Below are 22799 nucleotides of genomic sequence, written 5' to 3'. Positions count from 1 at the left end.
TTGGCCTTTATCCTTCCTTCTTGATAATTTTTTCTCCCCATTCGTTTCCAGCCCAATACTTCGTCAGTTTATATCTCGATAAATATGATCGTTTTTTCAGAGGCAACGAAAAATAGATTCCACCCTGTACCGGGTGGCGAAAATGATTGATTGCCAAAATCACGCCTTCGGAAATCGGCAAGTTGATTTTCGTCGCCCTATTTGTCAAGTTGGTTCAGTTAGTCACGAATGAGTTGGCATCTGTATAATTAATTTGTTAGAATTTCTCCTTGGTCGAGTGTAGGTATTGTGCCAAGAACTAGTCCAAAACATCCGTGCATGCTGAATGTTAGCACACTTGGCTCGGGGCCTATCGGAACTGGGATTATTTTCGTCCTAAGATCGATAGGATTTTCCGGCAAATAGTGGAAATTTTTTTTGTTTGGGCGTTTGACGCACTGCGATAGGCGTCATCTTCGAAGGGCTATTTATGGGTTGATTTATGTAATATTTGTTATTTGTTTGGCTTGCAGGTTTTGAATTTTGTATCGAATGTCTTCATTTGGTTGTCGACATTTAATGAGATCAGTTTATGCCTGATTTCAGATCAAAAATTCCATATGAACATAATATGATAATAATTTCAGATTCATTTTTGAGATAACTGGAGCCTGAATTAGAAAGTTTTATTCGCTTTCATGATTATTTTCATAAGAAAGACTATTATCTTTTCACTTAGCATTTCACCTGATACCTGATACAGGTAGCACCTCACTTTTTTCGAGCAGCTCTCTGTTGCTTATACAGGGTGGGTCTTTGACTAGTACAACTTTTTCAACAGTAGATTCTTGAGGTCAAAAGGAATACTTTTCTCCTATAATGATAATAATGAGAAAACTGGAAGACGTGGATGATATCTTGTGTTCGAAAAAGATTCATCAAATAAATAAAAAACTACATTCCGAAATTCATTTCATTCGATGAATCCGTTTGTTAGATAAAACTAGAAATAACATTTTTTATGGTTTTTCAACAGCCTGTATCTTTTAAACCGAGCCGATTCGGAAAAAACGGTATATGAAAAAAGGGTATCTTTCGACATCAAGAATCTACTGTTGAAATATTTGTACGAGACAAAGACTCACCCTTTGTAGCTCCATTTGAATGGCACCTGAAAAGCAATTTTCCATATTTTTCACAGAAACCAAAAAACTGACAGAAATGAGCAGACATTCTTTAGGAGCCAGAAGGCTCCCCATACGTCCCCATAATTGCATGGGGTAGAAATAACCACCCCTAAAATTTGTTTCCCATGAAACATTTTTCCTTATTCATATTACACCATTGAAAAATTCATTTTTGATAGCTTGATTGATTTTGAACTAATAAAGAACGAATAAATGATTAGTTATGGTTGACATCCAATTTTTTAATCATTCAACAAGTTTCAGTTTGCAAAAACTATTTCAATAGCACAAATGTTGTGAAAAGTGAAAAAAGGATCAGTTCAGGATAAGCCCTTTTCATGATAGTTGATGAAAAATATCCACACCCAAAACTTCAACCCTCCATGAACCAAACCCATCCTTCCAAGAACACTCTTCTTTCATTCTCTGCATCATCGATTCCTCATCTCGATCCAAATTACCACGGAGCATTGTTTCGGTGGATACTTTCAATTAGGAAATTTACATTTTACTCATTCCGATGAACAAAAGCCGCTTATGCAGGAGATTCATCCTTCGTCGAGATAAATTGAACGATTTATCCATTGTGGAACATATTACTAATCTCTGGTGCAGTACATACATATATAGATTTGAACAGGCGATGGCCGTATCGGCTCGCAGTGACCTTTCAGCCATCGCGATCTGATGATTTCTATTGGAAGACGAAACGGGAAAGATTTGTTGAGCGAGATACGATTTAATCAAGAGATATTCTCGAAAATGCGCGCATGAATGGGTAACTTTATTAGAAATCCGCCGATGCGACTTCAAATGCATGATTTTAACAGAATTATTCCCTTCTATTTCTGCTGCTGACATGTATGTTTTCTGAAGGAGTGTATTGTACACTAGTTACACATGAAGCCGGGTGCAAATGGTACAATGCAACGTGTAACAATGTGCAACTATGTAACGCCAATCAATCGCTGGAAATTTGATAATTTCCCAAACAAAATCAACCACTAACAACATCAGCTTCTAGATTACTAATAGAATACATCGTTACTTTTAAGATTGTTGTAATCAGAATAATTTCTGCATCTCTTGTTATACAAAATTTTATGCACCCTTTTTTCTTTACCAATTTTTCCGATTATATTCTGATAAGAAGAAAAGGAGTGAATCATATAGGCATGTGGGTAATATGTAGCTATGCAGGTTCTTCTTGAGATATTAATTTTTGGCGAATCCATAATAATTGTTCTCGACACTCTTTCTATTCGTCCTTGCTGTTTTGGTGACGATAGTCAAATAAGTGAAAGAACTATTACCGCATACAAATGAAGTGTGAGAAAAAATCCTTCGAGCAATAGATGTTACATAACCGGTAATAAAAAATCTCATAACAAATTCCATGTACAGTAGGCCTGTAGCTAAATATCCCATGGACGATGAGGCGTTTTCTGGCGTTAGACACACATTCCTTGAACGTTCTACGCATCTAAATAAGTACCCGCTGTATCATCATTCGACTTGTTAATGAATATGATGACTTTGTTAGTCATACAGCGACAAGTATGCATTCATAAATTTTAAACTGTTAGTCGGAAGAGAGTAAGTCACCAAAATATTCTTGGTGCGGACGAAAAACGTTATGAGGCTTGTCCTTCCGGCGCTTGTTATACTATATGTACTTATATTTTGGGGAAGTATAGTATTTTGATATGAAATATTAAATGAGCATGATGCTTTGAGGTATAAAATGTGACACAATCGGTGAAAGAACTTTTTGGAATGATCTATTCCCGTTAGACTAATCCCAAATGTTTTTGTTTTGGCTTCCTATACATCAGAAACGTGACCATCAACCTACCCTGAAATTTCAAGTCCCTAGCTCATTTATTTCTGAAGTTACATTGCTTATGGAAGGGAATTTGAGAATAATTAAGATGCATTTCGGTGTGACCGTCTGCTTTCAGTGGGTATTGAGAAATTCAGCGTTATGAAATGACTATTCCTTGTGTATACTTAACCTACGGCTCACTGATAACATCTGACCATTTTCCTGAAAGTGGAAGGCTTAATTGCATCAATCACTCGTTGCACACGTTCCGTCAAAGAGGATTTTAGACCAAAGGAAGCCGGCTGACCGTCCAGTTATCAAATAATTTCGATAAGAAACATCAGCGGAAGGAAGTTCATAGCTCTCTGACACAGATTGTTTACTATTAGATCCGAATATATGGACCGAAAATCCAAACTTATGTTAATTGTTGGACGAACGTTGCTTATGCATTTTTCGACATTTTTGGACATATAGGCAGCTGAAAGACTACTGCATTTTCAGGCAAAAATTGTGTTTGTAAAAAAGTAACTCAAGACATTTTGCTCATTATATTCCTGGTGAGAAAAGCCCATGTTTACTGACTTCTACAGATCTGACTAGTAGACATATCATTTACATAAAATAAGGGAGGGTAGGTGCTCAGTTATTGGAAAACCTTTCTGAAAAATGCAAAATCCTTCCGCCCATTAATTTCTCTCCGACTGGCCCGATAGCGAAAGCCTTTTAACCATAACCATTATTCATTAATTCCATTGTATAACCCAAATTGGTTAATCAAGTTCCTCCTAATAAACATACATGAGTCTATATGGGAGTGTGAGCCATTCCTCAATTATGACAAATGCGAATTTCTTATACCACCTCGGGCAGGTTGCCAATTACTACGGCAACTGAATGCTGATAAGTTTTTAAGCCATTGGGAACCATTTATAATGCTAAAACAATACTTCCTGTGTGGAGCATGATGCCAGTTATTACCTCCGATGCTATTATAAGGAGAATTCATTGCTGACAGTGGCGTTCGCCCATACATCCGGTGCAAAATGTTCTTTCACCTTCGTTTTTGAACCCGAGGCAGATCCAGCTGATGTTGTTTTCGAGAAAACATTTCTCGATTTCCAGGGTAAACGGTTAAACCTTCTGAAAAACCGTTTATAATCACTGATCACACAAGACAAGATGAAATGGGGATAGATACCAGTGGGTATTTTATATTCTCAGTGCTAGATAACATTCAGTGACAGCCTCAGAAATATGTGGCTGTTTTCTGATTAGCTGTAGCAATTATACTTCGAAGACTGCAAGACATTGTTCAAGAACATAATTTTGTGAAAATCTATTCCTCCCCTTTCACTCCAACCCAAAAACGGTTGGCAACAACTATATTCCCACCCTTTCACTGATACTCAAAAAGGGTTGATATTCAGTCATGTTGGTGTCCTGTGTTGACTGTTTATGTGGAAAATGAGATCTGTTGAGGTAAGCCTTACGAATAATGCTTTGGTCAACTGCTGTATACGGGTTCCAAGGAATTATTGTCCCTCATCAGTACAGTGTAGTGTAACACATCTCAAATTTACTTAATCAAATGTTGGTTCTTCGCCCATCTTTTTTGGTAAAACACAACAGAGTATCCCTCATGCACTGAATTCGAACAGCTCGGGTGAATTCATACATATACATCGCGCATATTCGCACGATTAGTGTAGTTATAGAAATGTGTACACCCACGGCTCTGATTCTCTGGCGCAATTATAGCGAGGTACGAATTATGCCCATGGTATGACGCACAATTATTCCAAACATAAAGTACAGTCATTACTGGAAGAATACAATGGAATATGAATGAAGACGCATGCAAGATAAGTTATTATTTGTCTCTGATATGTGCACATTTTGTTTATCTACATTGGATATAGGGTGGATGCGATGAAAATCTAGCCTTAATGTGTTGAGTATTCTGGAAGGGCAACTCTTCTAGTAATAAATTTAGAAATTTCATCGACCTCGATGCAACCGATTGGTCTTGACGAATTCTTAACTGACCCCATATTTTTCGGAATCTCCCAAAAGAAATCATCGTAGAGCTAAAAACTGAGGTAACCGTATTCCTAGACAATATGGCGACACTCGAATTGGGCTAAAACGGATATCTGAAGCAATGAACATATTTCATACGAACGCGTTCATCATATAAGCGTGCAAGGGTAGAAAGCATCGCGTTCGATCTGTGCTCGATTTAAAAACGATGTAGACTTCTTAAACCGAATTGTTACTATGGATGAGACTTGGGTACATTTCTACGATCCAGAAACAAAGCAACAATCGATGGAATGGCGACATTCTGGTTCTCCAAGACCTAAAAAGTTTCGTGTCCAAAAATCTGCTGGAAAAGTTCTTGCTTCAGTTTTTTGGGATTGCCATGGAGTAATCATGACTGATTTTTTGGATAAGGGTAGAACAATAACCGGATATTACTATTCGACATTACTGACCACTCTACGGAAGAAAATTAAAGAGAAAAGACGCGGAAAGCTATCCAGAGTTGTTTTGTTTTTGCTGGATAACGCCCCTGCACACAAATCTCATGTTTACATGCAAAAAATTCGGGATTTAGGATTTGAATTACTAGAACACCTCCCTTATTCACCAGATTTGGTTCCATCCGACTATCATCTCTTTACTCAACTGAAAAAAAAGTTTAAAAGGTCGTAAATTTTCTTCCAACGAGGAGGTTATAAAAGCTGTGGAGGTCTGGTTTGCAGAGCAAGAAGAAACATTTTTTTTGAAAGGTTTGCAGATTCGCTGTAATAAATGTGTCCAATTAAGAGGGGAATATGTTGAGTAACAAAATATTTTGACATTGAAATTTTGTTTGGTTTTAGAGTAGGCTAAGAATTTTTCAATATATCCTCGTATATGATATTTTCTTCAAGTTCAATTTGGAATAGTGAACTTTGGAATACGTTTTCTTCGGATCAGATTTTTATTCTGGTTATACCCATTCTAGATTTTGTCTATGTCTGCTCCAATCATGTTCTTCATCAAGCTTCTAACAAATCCCAGACATCGGAATACCGAACTCACCTATACAAGGAAGGGCTTTTAGAGCAAGAGCGAAGCCCAGCATATTCGGTGCATTAAACTGATGCTAATGAAATTATAGCCGAAACTTCAGACAGTACATAAGTTCTCCAACGAGATTGTTCGTTTCGAGTATACATCATTGAATGTTTCTTTTTCATTTTCATCAAGAAACCCATCTACTTTCCCATTTATAAATCATGTCGTATTCCGAATTCTGAAGTATGTTCCTTGGGGCAGATTGAGTTATGACGGTATAAGCATCAGGAATACCGCTTTCGCGAACTTTGTAGATGGGAGGGCAATCCAATATTTAACGCGTCCGCGATAATTGAATTCGAGGAAGAGGCTCATTTGATGGTTTGGAGCTCAGGCATAAGTCATTCGACGATTGCAATTAAAACTATGTTGATTTTTTTAAGAGAAATGTGAAAGAAATTCGAAGTAACCTCTAACCCTCTTCTCAGGAGCTTTCCTTAGTTTGTCTTTGTCCCACAATGGCCAAAAAAAAAAAAAAAACTCGGCTCACCACCAATGGGAGCTAAGCAGCGCTGAATTGAATTTCACGCAAAATTGTGCTCAGGAAAGGTTATTATTGATAGACGCTACTTTAACAAGCGTCCTGATGTTAGAACGAGTGTGGGGATTCTCACTCTCCTGAGCTCGAGACCCACTAAAAAACCTTCAGTCCTTTGTCCAGCGTTATTCCTAAATTTTTGGCTTCATTTTTCCAGTCGATTTCTTCGCCTTCAACTTCTAGATTCGTGGTGGGTCGCAGTCTTCTCTTCTGTAGTAATATTGCTTGGCTCTTTTGTCCATTGAGCTTGATTTTCCACTTTATGCACCAGTCATTTGTTTCGTCAATCGTTTCTTGTAGTACTCGTTCTATTACTTCTAGGTTGCGGTGTCGAGTTGCCATGCCTGTGTCAGCATATAACGTTAGCATGGTTCTTGGATTCTTCGGAATATCGTGAATGTATATGTTGTACAGAAGTGGTCCAAGTACTGACCCTTGGGGTACTCCAGCCTCTTTATCTCTTGTTGAAGAGCATTCTCCTTCCACTTTCACGTAAAATCTTCTATGTTTGAGATAATTCCGGACCAACTTGCATATTTTGAACGAATATCTAGCACATCTCATCTTATATATTAATCCTTCATGCCATACTCTGTCGAATGCTCTGGCGGCGTCTAGTAAAACAAGACCTGTAGCTTGTTTATTTTGGAATCCCTCTGTAATGTATTTTGCTGACTTTGCAGGTGTGAACTACCATTTATTAGACTTCAACGAACAGTTCCACTGGCAAAATAGAGTGAGAGTAAACGTGATATCATACTTAGGCTAACATTGAAAACCGTTTGATCTGAATTAATTTCTCTGTAGGATATCAATTGACGATCCATAAAGCAGTAATAACTTCATTAAAATATCGGTTATGAAATTTGAAGTATAGAATATACTTCGTTTTCATATCATAAACAGTTAAACAAGAACAGTTCTGTATTAGAGCCTAGAAAATATTTAATAGGGTAAAGCATAATCATTATATCTGTACCACAGGACTTCTGTACAGTTAACCCTGTGAATAATTACGATTATTTCGTATCATTTTAATTGTTATTCCCTGCATTTAACTGTTATAACAACTCGCATTATCAACTACTTTTAACGGTTGTTTGAGGAAGTAATGATACCTTTAGGTTTGTATATTTCTCGAATATTCGCTATCCATTAATTTCAGTCCTCGAGAAAATTCCCTTTTTACCCTGTGGACTGTAATAATGAATCGCTGCTTCTTCAAGGCATTCTCATGCTTGGCTGGTTATTGTGAGGTATTGCAATATAGCTATAGAGCCACGATTCGTTATAAGTCTTCAAAGCAATTCCAACGATCAAAAAGATTTGTGAGGGTACAGAGCTTTTTTGGTCTGTAAGCAATCTTGAACTATCCCAACCTGAAATATCTCAAGCGAATGGAACGGAAACACAAAATGAGTTTATAATATGTATTTGAAGGGGCAGTTTCTTTGCACTGCAATCTTAAGCCATTTTTTGGGTTGGCGTTTTCTGCTAGTGTATCGTATACATATATGCTAAGATCTAAATACTTCTTAGATATCGCAATATTAAAGTCTCGGAGGAACTTTCTTTTGGAATGATCCAACCCAGAAAGATTCATTGCTTCTCGTTTTTCCTTCTCCTGAAACTCTTTTCTCTCTTACCTATACCAATAAATGGAGTTAGTACTCCTTTCTTGGTAAGTGTATTGTCCGACTTTCACTTCCATGTTCAGGTGGATTTGTCCTGGGCTTCTTTTTTCAAGTTTGGTCTGTTAGCTTGACGGTAAAGCTAGCAGAAGGATTGAAGAAACATATATAAGGAAAATTGGCAGTAACCTCAAACGAGAGTCTAGAATTATGCCGATTCAATTCTTGATACATATTCCATTTCTGCCAACTTATCATAAGGCTAGAAGAGCCTGGACTTTCTACAGCCTATAGTAATATATTAGCTATGGGGCTTCAATGAAAGCAGGCAGAGGTTAAAACTTGTTTTCTAGTGTTCGCTCATTCATTGACTCGGGTTTTTTCACTCCTAGACATAAAAGTCACGATATTTACAATGTAAGGGACAATTATCTTATTTGACGACGCCTATAAATATCCACCACACAATGAGAATACTGCAATGATAAATTTTGAACCCGGTGCGGTGGAAGGAGAGCATGAGATCACCGTCGAACGAGAAAGAAGCTGGATAATGACCGGAATAATTACGAACAACTCTGATTAATAGCTGTGAAAATTCCCTTTACGAATCAGCAGCTCGTGTGCCGCGATCGTGGACTTAATTATTACTTTTTTCCAATTAGTAAGGACAAAACGTCAACGGTGATTATTTATCTCCATATCGTAGGATTCTTTTAATGAAATCATTATGCCCTGCTGATAGAGATTCATGTGAGCGTTGAAATAGTCGCGCCCAAATGGGAATATGAAGAGGTTGTTTGCTCTCGTTGCGTGGAATATTGTCGGTCTCCTGAAATATGAGCTTTTACTCAGGGTGACTGGAACATACACTGCTCACCAATTGAAATGCATTCACTTCCTGAGTTTCGAGGAATTTTTCTTTATGATGCTACTTGAGAGGGCTCTTCTCAAGAAAAAGCATCGGAGACGCCTATCTTTACTCCTCAGCAGATAAGTAATATGCTTCTGAAGAAAATTAAGCATTGCGCCTTTGAACAAGGTTCTGTGAAGTTCTGAAGGGATTCCTGAGTGCCCTTCTTCCAAAAAATTGGTGATGTTGAAGAATTCCTTAATATGAGAATAAAATGATGCAAAACTTCTGAATCTACCCACGTGTATTATAGTATAGATGGCTGATATCTCGTCTTTTGTTTCAGAGCCTTCTAGCGCCCATGTTCGACAAGGAGACGGTGCACGCCATCAAAAAAGGTCTGCTTTGGCACCAAAGAGACCGGCTTTTCAGCAGATGGAAAGAGCGCTATTTCATCCTGACGAGAGACTACCTCCACTGCTTCAGGAGAGCGTCGGGGTCCGAACGCATATCAGAGATGGGACAATTCTTGTTGAAAATAAAATTAGTGGATGTCGAAAAGGTAGAATGGGAGAATAAAAAGACTTACAGCGCTGTCGTCCTCAATTTCGGCAGAGACGGCAAAATATTTCTGAGGGCGACTGAGGGACTCGAAGAATGGTTCGAATATTTGGAGGAATGCACGTTGACGAGCAAGGAGAGGAGGAGAGCCTTGAGGCATTCGCATGACGGCCGACCTAGGGACAATAATAATATTACGCCTTCCTTGGATGATTGGTTAACGAATAGGCAGAAAATTCGTGAGTATTTCCTCTATAAACAGAAATAATCTGGAGTGCATTGAAGTTGTTCTGAAGATTCTAGAAAACCAAAGAGTTGATGATTCAATAGAGCATTGCACTCCAGAAAGCTCTTCGAAGTTCACTCGAAAATGAAAATTGGAAAGACAAAAAAATATATTTTCTCCTGAACAGTGTCAGATATTCGAAATTTTGGTATGAAAATATATGTTTTCGACCACGCTGAATCTATTGCGAGTCGGAAACCTATCTCCCTTCGTTCAGATTTTCATCTTGGAAATGGCATTCTTCAAAAATTGCAAATTTCACTTGATAATTCGTCAAGACCGAACGGTTGCGTCAAGATGAATGAAATTCTCAAATTTATTACTAGAAGTGTTGCTCTTTCAGAATATGTATCACATTAATATCTACGATGATTTTCCTGGAAGAAAAACTAATCGCAAGTTGACCTTCGGAAAATTCCCAAAAGGTTGGGTTCAGTTAAAACTTCCTCAAGATCGAAGGGTTATGCTGAGGTGGATGAGATTCTCAAATTTATTACTAGAAGTGTTGCTCTTTCACAATATGTATCACATTTATATCTACGATAATTTTCCTGGAAGAAAAACTACTCGCAAGTCGACCTTCGAAAAATTCCCACTGGAAAGATTGCTTGATGTTTTCATTTCACTCCCAACAATATCACTACAGGATCTGAAGGAATATTTTTTGCGTTAATTGACAATGGCCCGATTACCTTAAGCTTGATTGCTAATCGAGTCGCCATTTCCTCTCAGTACTGACGAAAATTTGCGTAATTAGCTAGCAACGAATATGCTCAACTGCACATGGCTTACCACTAATCACACCAATTGTGAAACGATATATTGATTGAGGACGCAGTGGTTTGGAATACCACTGGTTATTTGGAGAACATTAAGGACAACTTCTTTCATTGGGTACCATAATTCACATCTGAAAGCACTCAGATGTCGGAGAATTCTCGATAAAATTTCATTCTTGATATCTTGTAGCAAAACGTCAAAACCAAGTGTGTTCGAGTATTTTCCTATCTACTACTAAACACCGTATGTTGCAGTATGAATTGTTGTGTTCTATACCATTGAATATTGAAGAGAAATCTAGGAGATACTTATTTCCAATTCAGACACACGAGAAACACAAGTTTTAAATCCTTCTGTTTGTCTCTCCATCACTAAAAGTTTACTGTTCGTGGCACAATCATCATTATATTCAATTCCTGCTCAGTAAATTCTGCTATTATACATAAAAATCATAAACTCATTAAGGCTAAACACGTTTGAGGCTTGCTTTGTTTTCTCTTCCGATTGGCTGTTGCAGAAATTGATTCAGAATTGATTACATCAAGATAGGGTCGATGAGCGTCGTGGAGACCTAGTAGATTTTGAAGATTAGTTGGTAGAAAGAAAAAAAGGTTTTATGATATAGGCACTCTCAGCGGTGGGGAGAGTTTTCAAAGATGTAAAAAAATCGTCTAGTGCTGGTGTAGGTACATACTCGACCGTGTCAGATTAAGATACTGATTACCCTACGTGTTGATGTTAATCTGACAGTTTGCGCGGTGGGACTGGCCGTACGGAAGAGTTGAAAATGGTGAAAAACATTCTTTTAGAGCGTGTCAGATTTTTAGAGGATATGTTGATTGGACCCAAAGGAAGCTACTTTTCGAGAGACTTACAAAAGAGTTCGGATTCTGCCGAAATCTGTATGAGAGTTATGCTGTTGCCCCTGACCAGTTTCTTTGAGGTATTATGGCATTCTCTTCAGGAAATCATCTGCAGGGATGACTTCTAGGCATCTGGAAGTCATCTCAAGATTTTACTACGATAAATAAGATATTTTTATACCCTTCCTTCACGAAATCGGGATATTTCTGCTCGTCGTTCTCTCCTTGGAGAACTGCTGACCAACCTGCACGAAATTTCTCGATAGTTATGAAACGCATAGTCTGCTTTTTTCTCCATTTCCGTAGCTCTATAAAGTCTATAAGCTGGATCCAGGTGAATCTTCGTTCAGGGTGAAATAACCGTCATAGTTAAAGTTTCACGAGAATTGGAGGTCCTTTGTTCCAACCCCCCCTTCGGACAGCATTCCTGGTGGGCCTGATAATTCGGGATGTGCAGATCAGCCGTCCCTTTGTTCCTTTTATCCCACATTCACGGATTTTTGCGCGAATAAGCGGAATTCCAAGCCATTCTTGTTGTACCGATGTGGACGCCTTGATATTTTGTGACTACTTCATCTACGGGAGATAGAGGGATTCTCTGGAGAACGTTCAAACTGCTCGATTGTTCCCGTAGGAGGATTCCAGCAGTCCCAGAGACAAGGATTTCAACTGATGAAACTCGAATTGGCCTTTATGAAACATAACATGCGTCTAGAATTCCAGGATAACGAAGTTTCTCTGGGTTCAGACTCGAGTAATGAATGAAGAAATATACACTGATGAAAATTTTCAATTAACTTCAGAGTGCTCGTAAATTGTTATTATTTTCACTCGCATAGTTTAACATTTATAAGAAGTTTCTGCAATTAAACAGGGCTGGGCATAAGTCTAGCATAAAATTGATATTTCTTCAAGCAATGAGTCAAAATGAAAACGCTGACACCGGTCAGTTGATTTTTAATTACTCTCATTTTCTGGAAAAAAAATTGAATATTTTTCTTCAATCCCTAAGACGAACCCCATCCACCTTTCGTTTTTCAAATGGATACATCATGTGTAGGCTCATTGGAGAGATCACAGAAAAGTGAATCTCACCTGTTACTGTTTTGTCATAGCACGATAACATTCACCTCTAAGGTGACATGACATTATACCTCTGGCTCGTATTCGAAGAATTGAAAGGGCTCAATGACTACCCCAGACCACAATGCGTATCAAACATTGACAAGTTTTGGATAGACTACTTTCGTATAAGTATCATAAAATGAGGTAGCACTGTTCTATCCTATAAACTCCATGTGTACTAACCCCCATATGTCACCTATCTGTGATTATTTTGCCGGTGTTGCTGATGAGATTGTACGTGAGAACTTTGGCACCTCTGAATCCTTGAATTGTACTGCGTCTAATATAATGCCATCTACATTTTTCTTCAAGCCTGTGACGAAACAGGATGTTCTGCTTGTAATAGATCAACTCAAGAATGGGAAAAGCGCTGGGATTGATGGCATCTCTACTAAGGTTATTAAATATATTGCTGAGGATATATCTGAATATCTGGCTGACTTATTCAATCTGTCGGTTCTACAGGGTAAATTCCCTAGTATTTTGAAGACAGGAATTATCATACCTGTCTATAAGAAAGGCGATCCTCTCAGTATTGTAAATTATAGGCCGATTGCTCTGCTGAGCATCTTCTCCAAAATTTTTGAAAAATTGGCACATGGCAGGATGGATGAATTTTTGGGGACATTCAATTTAATCTCCGACTCTCAATACGGCTTTCGTAAAGGCCGTTCAACTCAGTCTGCTGCATGTAATCTTCTTGGTGATGTTTATAGACTTCTGGACGAAGGGTTGTTAGTGGTGGTCATATTTTTTGATTTATCACATGCATTTGACATTCTTGATCTGAAATACATGAAGACCAAATTGTATAATATTGGATTCAGGGGTGTGTTCTTGGAGTGGCTGATGGATTTCCTGCTTGATAGGAGTATATGCGTGAGGATCCGTGATGTATTGTGGCGATGCCTGGGCGTGAACATGGGTGTTCCTCAGGGTTCCGTGCTGGGCCCATTGCTGTTTTTGTTGTTTGTAAACGATTTGGCGGATTGTTTTGATTCCGGTATTTTGACTTTGTTTGCAGATGATGCATCACTACTGGTTTTTGCGCGATCACTTGAGGAACTTAGATTGAAAGTGCAATATTTTATGGAAAAATTTAAATCATGGTGTCAATCCAATGGCCTAGTACTTAATCTTGACAAAACTGATTTCGTGCACTTCAACTTACGAAATGAACATGTCCTGCGTATTAATTCTGATAATAATCAATGCAGGAGCTCTGCAAGCACTGTCAAGTTTTTGGGCGTGTTTTTGGAACACAACCTGAAGTGGGATGCTCATATCGATCACGTGAGCAAAAAAATCAATTGTGCTAACTATGCTATCTCTCGAGTAAAACATACCTTGCCTCTTGATGTAGTTCTGAGTGTTTACTACAGTATGGTCTATACCCATCTCTCTTACAACGTGATACTCTGGGGTAATGCGGTGCAAAGCAGGAGAATTTTGATTGCACAGAAGCGTGTATTACGCAACATATTTGGGTTACAACGTTTGGACTCCTGTAAACCCATCTTTATAAAACACAAAATTTTAACTTTTCCGTGTATTTATATTTTGAATGTTCTTTTGTTTATCAAGAATAATTTTGCAAGTATAAATAAAAACTCATCCTATCATAATTATGCAACCAGGTCTTCCAACCTGTTGAGTATTCCAAAGCATAGAACGAATAAATTTGAAATGTATGTTAAATACCAGGGCATCCAATTTTTTAATCATCTTCCTAGAGTTGTGCAGGACTTAAACTTTAAATCATTTAAGAAGTATCTAAAGGAGCTATTGGTTTTAAAGGCTTATTATTCCATAGATGAATTTATGACTGACACCAATTTGAGCTACTCTCATTGAATCTATGTAATGTCATTTGTATTTAACCTGTCTTTTTTATATGTACTAATGTATGTATTAGTTTATTTATTTTTCTTTCATAGAACTTTTATGTTCTTTCGTATATTCATTATTGTTCTATTTATGTATATGCATATATGACTTGTCCTATACACATCAATGTTTGTGTCTTTTGGATCAATAAATGCTATTTCTATTTCTATTGCTATTTCTATCTGTCATGACAGAATCAATGTGTCATGTGTCATTATGACAGCAGATATGGGGCGCAATTTGCATTCTTTTGGAAACATGCTGTACAGATCTCGGGAACTTTGAGAGCTAGGAGAAAACGGATGACACATTTCTGAGCTCTTTTCCAGAGAAACAAAGAATGGTGAAAACTGCAGCCTTCTACGATTCTTCGTTTCTGAGTTATTAGCAAAAAATGAGATTTTTACTATTTGGAAAAGTTCTCATAATTTTTTTTGTCTTTGAAGTTACTGATCTGAAACTTGAACCTTCTACAGCGTAGAATCCATTGACGAGTTCAAAATATTTTTTCATTTCGAATCATTAGGCGAACATTCGTTTTTTTAAATGCAAACTTTTATTGAATGCGTTATTTTTGAATTGGAAAAAAAATCTTTTGTTAGTAGGTTCTACGTATGTAGGTGCCTAAGAAGGTTCAAGTTTCAGATCTGTACCTTCAAAGATAAAAAAGTTATGAGAACTTTTCGGAACGTCAAAATCTAATTTTTTGCTGATATCTCAAAAACGAAGGATCATAGGAGGCTACGGTTTTCACCATTCTCTGAAAAAGAGCTCGGAAATGTGTCATCCGTTTCCTTCTAGCTCTTATAGTTCTCGAGATCCCCTCAGTAGACAACGAATTGTGCCCACCCTGTACAGTCTCTTTCAGAATATGTTTAAATTTTAAAAATTTCATTTCCTACTAAATTTCACTTAAAAATACGTCGAAACATTCAGTTCACGAAAATTAGTAATGAATTCCCCCTTTCATTGAAACCCCCGGGGTTGTATTCAAGAAAAATTCCTGTCACAGAGAGCAGTCCGCAGCCTCCTTCATAAAAAAGTTTCTTTCTTATCGCCAATAATCGAATCGAACCCTCCAAGTGAACCTTCGAAACCGAATTAGAATTAAGTTGAACGGTTCTCTTAGTATGTTGTTGCTGTACCGTATCGATTTTGTCTCTCTCTTCAGTTTCCTTCGGAAAAACCCTTCGGAGCAATTGCTCCCTAATAAAGAACGTCGTTATAAGACAGTTTCAACCGTTTTATTGACCTTCCGCCCTCAACTTCACGAATTTAACTTGCTTACGGCAGGCGATTGGGGGTTCGAGAGGCAATGTTGGACGTCTATCGGAATTGTGTCATCATCGGTTCTCTCCTATTGCCGTTTCCCTGAAAAATGGGGTATGAATATTAGATTGACCCCGGCCACGTTTTGTTACATCCCACTGGTAAATCTATTATCATTGGATTCTCTTCCTTTTGCCGTCCTGGCCTATATCCACCAGCAGGATAACAAGGCCTGTTCGATAAACGAACAGGATTTTGGACCTTTATAATGGCATCGTGATTTTCATGTAGGAAATTATATCATGTTTCCTGATGGATAAGTTCGAAATAATTGAAAATAATTCATTCATAACTAGTAAGCCAGGAGATCCACCAATCTGGTGAATGAGGGGGGTGTTCTAGAAATTCAATCCCTAAATCACGAATTTTTTGCATGGCAACATGAGATTTGTGTGCAAAAACGAAACACCTTCGGATAGCTTTCCGCCTCTTTCCTTTTTTTCCGTAGAGTGGTCAGTAATGTCGAATATTAATCTCCGGTTATTGTTCTACCCTTATCCAAAACGTCAATCATGATTACTCCATGGCAATCTCAAAAAAATGAAGCAAGAACTTTTCCAGCAGATTTTCGGAAACGAAGTTTCTTAGGTCTTGGAGAACCAGAGTGTCGCCATTCCATCGATTGTTGCTTTTTTTCTGTATCGTAGAAATGTACCCAAGTCTCATCCATAGTATCAATTCGGTTTAAGAACTCTACATTGTTTTCAAATCGAGCACAGATCGAACGCGATGCTTCTACCCTTGCACGCTTTTGGTCAACATTCAAACCTTTGGGGATCCATTTTGCAGCAATTTTTCTCATGTCTAAATTGACGTGAACTATATGATGAACGCGTTCGTATGAAATATTCAGTGCTTCAGATATCCGTTTTAGCCCAATTCGACGGTCTGATAAAATCATGTCATGAACTGGCCTTCCCGATCTGTCATCATCTTCAATGGAAAATTTACCTCTTTTGAAGCTTGCAGTCCAATTTTTCACGGTCGCATACGAAGGACATTGATCACCAAGGGTATTAAGCATATCTTCGTAAATCTGCTTACCTCTTAACCCTTTTAAATACAGGTACTTGATGATGGCTCGATACTCCAATTTTTCGATTTTCACAATTCCGGTGGACATCTTCTTTCTTTCGATTTATTGCGTAAGTCTGGTTTACTTTTTTGACCTCAAACTTCACACTGACATTTCTAATGAGTTATTGTTCGTTGCTATGGTAACGCAATATTTTTTTATGCATAGAACTGGTCTAGGCTAACTGGATATCAATACATCCTCGTATAACGAATATTTGTGCCATATGCAATAGAAATTTTGAGAATGACAAAGTTACTGTTTCATCAGAATCACAGTGTGAATTGTTCAATTAGTCCGAATCAACATAATTGATGCTCCCCCCCACAAAGAAAGAAAAACCATCTCATCCCTGTCTGAAACGATGTCTCTTCCCCTTGATGAATTCAAACAAATATTACGATTTGAACCATCTGGCTTTCAATTTAATTTGATATATTTACATTTCTTTTATTTGTTCTAGCAACCGCTCGGGTATCCACAGACACTGTCAGCACAAGGAACCAAGAAGACTATAGCAGCTTTTTGCGGAAAAGAGATTGGACTCCGAGGGAGGCTGAGTGGGACCATCCCTCACTGGATAACAGGCTATCACGTGAGTTGACAAAATATTTACATTAGGTCCATTACCATGATCGAAAAAACAAATTGAATTTTGGACACGATCGTGTTCGAGGAGGATTAACAAGCTACAACTGCCAAAAGTTGATGTACAGGGTCATACATCTTTTGGGAGTTGTATTTAAGTAGGGACTGCTGGAAAAAAATTATAAGACCTATACTATTTTTTGAAAAGAAATCACCCCTTGAATCTCTCTATTTTTGCATCTACGAATATTTTCAACAACGAAATTTGACACAGCAGAATTGAACTACTACTACTTGTGCTCATTTCACATCGTAGGTAGAACCAAAACAATTAAATGCAAAGTAAGTTCATACATTGTTAATTGTCACCTCGCAGTGAAGTACTGAATTCATTAACGAGCAAATATTTGTTAGAAATTTCCATAAGGGAATGACTGCAAAACAGAATAGTGGAGCACTCTTGAAATAATACGATCCAACTGAGCAATTGTGTGCTCCACAATTATAAGGGTAGGCGTTCTAAACCGATAATGTAGCAAAACATCAAACTTTATTAGAGGATCATCTTCCATCCGAGAATCGATTGAGAAAAACGACATGAAATGTCCTGTATTCTTTAAAGAAAGTAGTGATCAATCAAATTGGTATGGTGATGAAATTTAACGAATTAATCTTGTTAGGTTGGCCTTAGAATGAAGGCGTTCGTCTCTGCAAACCAGGTATTCGGGTCCAAATATCGAATTGTGAGGGTTATGTGTAAAATTTATATTGGAAGTCCTCATTTCATGACAATGATGTCCCTTGAAATCTAGCAGATGAGATAAAAACCGATAAAAACACTCTAAACAAAGAAAATATTGCCAAAAGATCGTGTACTCCAATAAGCCTTTGTCATTGATATTATTTGTTGTAAAACTTCTAACCAAGCTCATCCGAATGTTGTTTATTGGCTCTGATTTAATGAATTCATTATCAATCCAGTTCAGCTGTGACCTAAATATGAAATGTGTCCTCGGAATATTTACTTCCATACTAGACTTTCATTGGATGAACAACAGTTGTTAAAATCAAAACTGCATTGTCTGTTTACACACCGAAATTGAATTTCAATTAATTGAATCCCCTTTTTTCCGTGAAAAATATTTCCAGTCAGGTAACAATGGTAATTAATTTATTTTCAATCCTTTCACAATTCCGCTCCATTCGAAAAATGGAATTGCACCTATCAGTCCGCTCAGAATGGATCATTTCCTTCCTATTTGCGTTTCTACGAACTCCGATTTACTAGAGAATAGGGGCTTTCGAAATGTGACGAATTATTCATTTCATAACTGAATAATTCATTTTTTCCCCAGAATTATTCACCCCTAAATCCCGATATGCACCATATGGTGCCTGGTCTAGCTGTTGCTTCAAATCAGAGCGTCATGGAGAAACAAGTCGTCTCCCTCCATCTGGAAAGATCGATAGATCCACTTTGCATGAAATTTCTCATTCGTTTCCGAAGAATTCGTCTTTTTATGCAGCTAAATCGAGATTGTGCATAATTAAAAGGGCTGTGAAATGTAGATTTTTCAAGGTTCATAGTCAAACTGGGTGCTGATGAAAGCGATACAATTTTCACGAATGGATTGTACCTTTTTTTTTCAAATTGCTTTGTTACATTCTTCACCATACTTCAAATAATACAGGATGGCAAAAAAAAACATTTCGAAACAAGACCCACTATTGTTTTTCTGAAATATTTCTCAATCGTCTTCCTTTATGGAGATCCTTTGGTCAACGAACAACGTCCGTTCATCTCCAGTATCTCTGTGCATGACTTTTATTAATTTTTTCCGGAAACCATAGAATGATATTAATTGCAGTGAAATATAACCAAAATTCCAAATGATTTCCAAAGATTTTAGAGGAGAAAGATAGGAAACGCCCTCATATCTCTAGTACTGAAAAGCAACTACATTTTGATCGGTGAAAACACATTTGACAATGAGATGGCGCTGAAAACGTACTGTCATTACAGAAAAACTGTAATCACAGTGTTATTTTTTATAATTAAAGGGAGCGAAATTTCAGTCCTGGACTTTGTAGAGGCAAGAAAACAAACATCCTGAGCGACGAAACATTCAAAAACAGTCTTAGGGTCTAAGTAACACATTCGAAACACCGATGGCGCTCGCATCACTTTAGTCGCTTCTTTTCCCATCTTTCTACTCTATAATATTTGGTGATAACATTATAAATAGAGATATACAACTGATTTTACATGTCACCGGAAATTCAAAGTTTCACTGTTCGAGAACCGGAACAAAGTAACATAATTTTGACGTGGATTTCTAACGTCCTCGAATTTTCGGTGTTCTCAAGCTTTCACCTCGAAGAAGAGAAAATGAAAATGCATAAACGAAGCGCCATGAACAAGGGAAACAACAACCGCAGGAAAATGCCTGACAGCGACATTTGATGAAACTGGACGAGAGTGAAGAGTAGGGAAAGAAACCCAAATTATCATCCCCCAAGACAAAGGGTTCTCTGGGGATGCCTTGGTTTTTATTCGAGTAATGGCTCGAAATATTATCGTCATATCTCCACCCTTCCACTTTTATGAATAGAACATGAGAGTGTAAGAAATATTTACAGCTTTTGTACGAGTTCCGCGAAATATGAGAATTACATACTTGGTGGGGGCTGGTAAAATGATAGGTTGAGGGGTGAAATCTGACATAGCATTTGTTTCCGTGAAATCTCCTTGGGAATATTTACAAATTTAAAAGTAGTTTTGGTGGAATTACCCTTGAATCCTCTGAATTCTAATTACGATGATTATTCGTACAAATATAATATTATAATGGCATCCCTGTACATATAAACACGTGTAGCCGAGCATATGAGGTGCAGAAACTCTTTCCTAGTGAAAATCATCTCTTTCTTTTTTGAATTTCGGCTCGAAAACCATGAAGAATCCCTATTGATTTCAAAAGTTCACTTTTTTGGAATTTCATATCAAAATTGTTGGAAATGGCGATGACTATTACCAGATTTCACCAGATAGTGCAACCAACGAAAGCGGCTGAAACTTCTCCTCATTTTCCATCGAAAAATGGGCCAATTATTCAGAAAAATCTCCCGATGTCATTTCCTCAACATTCCCCACTTAAATGGAAAGTATTTCGTTCGTCGTTTCATTCATCATCTCCAGAATCTGTTGTAACAAAAGTGTCTCCGGAACGCCATTGTTGAATCGACTCACGTGAAACCGTCGTTTTGAGGCTCATACATTCTGAGACCCCAAAATGGCTTTCACATCATTTCCTGAGTGTTCGACAGCAATGGCGGAACAATAAATCAAATAACGTTTCATCTTTGCCAGAATGAATGTACATAACCGAAAATTCTATTTAGGACACCCTTACCCTTCGCGGACGGTTTCACTTGTGGATTCTGCCTGTGGAATGGCAGGATAACCTCATCTATTCTGAATATAGGTGATGATCGAAAGCTCTGAGCTCAGAAAAAATATTATAAACTGCGCAAAAAAATTAACGCACATTCTGAAAATCTCAATTTTAATGAAAGTTAACTCTACATTGACTTTATAACTTATTTTTTATGTTCTCTCGGGAAGATTTTGAAAGAAACAAGACACATTAAATGGAAAAAAAAATTCAGGATTTCACCGAATCTTATGTGAAAGAAGAGAAATGAACAATTCTCAAAATACTGAAATGCTGATAAGTGATTTAATTCTTGGTATTTCCACCCCTTGCGTTAATTACAGTTCGGCAACGACGGTTCATACTCAAAATGAGTGATCTTAAAATGTTCTGATCTAATCCTTCCCAGATTTCTCAGAGTTGGATTCCTAAGTCATTAAGAGTAGCTGGATGATTTTCTGAACTTCTCAGCCTTGAGGTTGTCCCAAACCTGCTCAATCGGATTGAGATCTGGACTTCTTGCTGGCCATTCCATTCGAGAGACTTCAACCTCTTCAAGGTACTCCTGAACGATGCGCGTACGCTGGGGTCTGGCATTATCGTCCATAAAAATGAAATTTTCACCAATGTATGGGGCAAATGGCACTACATGCTCTTCAAAAATGTCTCTTATATACTTATCAGCATTCATAGCTGCATTGTCAACGACCACTAGGTCTGTGCGAGCAGTGAAAGATATTCCACCCCATACCATAATCGATCCTCCCCCGAAACCAGTAGTATTCAGGAAATTGCATATCTTTCATGTGGACGTCTGTATACAAGGAAACGTCGATCACAATGGTAGAGGCAGAATCTAGACTCATCTGTGAAGAGAAATCTTTCCTTGCCTGTTCCCAATTTATATGCTCTCTCGCAAAATCCAAAGGCGCCCTTCGATGGGCTGGGGTAAGAGCTGGGCCTCTTGCCGCGACACGAGGCCTCAAATCATATTCTCTGAGGCGATTTCTTATTGTCTGAGTGCTAATTTGCATCTCATGAGTTTGCTCAAGCTGAATTTGAAGGAGGCGAGCGGTTGCAAACCGTTGTCTCAACGAAGAAACTCTCAAGTAACGTTCTTGAATGGCAGTTGTTACCCGTGGTCTACCCTGTCCTGGTCTTCGGACATTCATACCTGTCTCCCTGAATCGCTGCAACATTCTGGACACACTTGTAGTATGGGAAACTCCAAACCTTTCTGCAATTCTTGTGTATGTCCACCCTTCTTCTCGCAAAACTACCGCTTGGGCACATTCCTCTTGGGTCAAATTGCGTGTTTCGCGTTGCATAGCGATCGAGTGTAATAAATCAAACTAGAATTGATCGAGAACAACTGATTTTAGAGTGGAGCCAATACATTCAAAATCTGATAATATCATCTTTTTTTATTCCTGCTGGGAAAAAACATCTGTATTGAAGAAAACCGTTGAAAGTGGATAACATATGCATGCATAATTCTGATAAAATAATTATCATTGAGAACACTTTCAGTTGTAGAATAAATTTGAGATTTCCATAACGTGCGTTAATTTTTTTGCGCAGTGTATTTGCCAATTATACATAAGTGCCAGTTCTAACTGACAAAAATCCATAACTGCCAATTCTAACTGACAATAATTCATAATTGCTAGGTTTAACTGACATTTATACATAAGTTATTGATTCGAGGGAAATTTTAATCGTCTGTTTTGTA

At 37.8% G+C, this 22799-nt stretch overlaps 1 protein-coding gene across 1 annotated transcript in view; it reads left to right on the top strand.

Moving 5' to 3' along the window:
* LOC123311767 overlaps positions 1-22799 on the top strand; it is a 51700-nt gene that overhangs the window by 19271 nt on the left and 9630 nt on the right. Inside the window, exons 2-3 of the mRNA XM_044895852.1 lie at positions 9486-9939; positions 17509-17640. Of these exons, the coding sequence (XP_044751787.1) occupies positions 9486-9939; positions 17509-17640 (586 nt within the window). The remainder of the gene's footprint in view (positions 1-9485; positions 9940-17508; positions 17641-22799) is intronic.

Source organism: Coccinella septempunctata, chromosome 4, assembly GCF_907165205.1.
Source record: "Coccinella septempunctata chromosome 4, icCocSept1.1, whole genome shotgun sequence".
NCBI lineage: Eukaryota > Metazoa > Arthropoda > Insecta > Coleoptera > Coccinellidae > Coccinella > Coccinella septempunctata.
The sequence above is the reverse complement of the archived record's forward strand: the minus strand, read 5'-3'. Positions and strand labels throughout refer to the sequence as shown.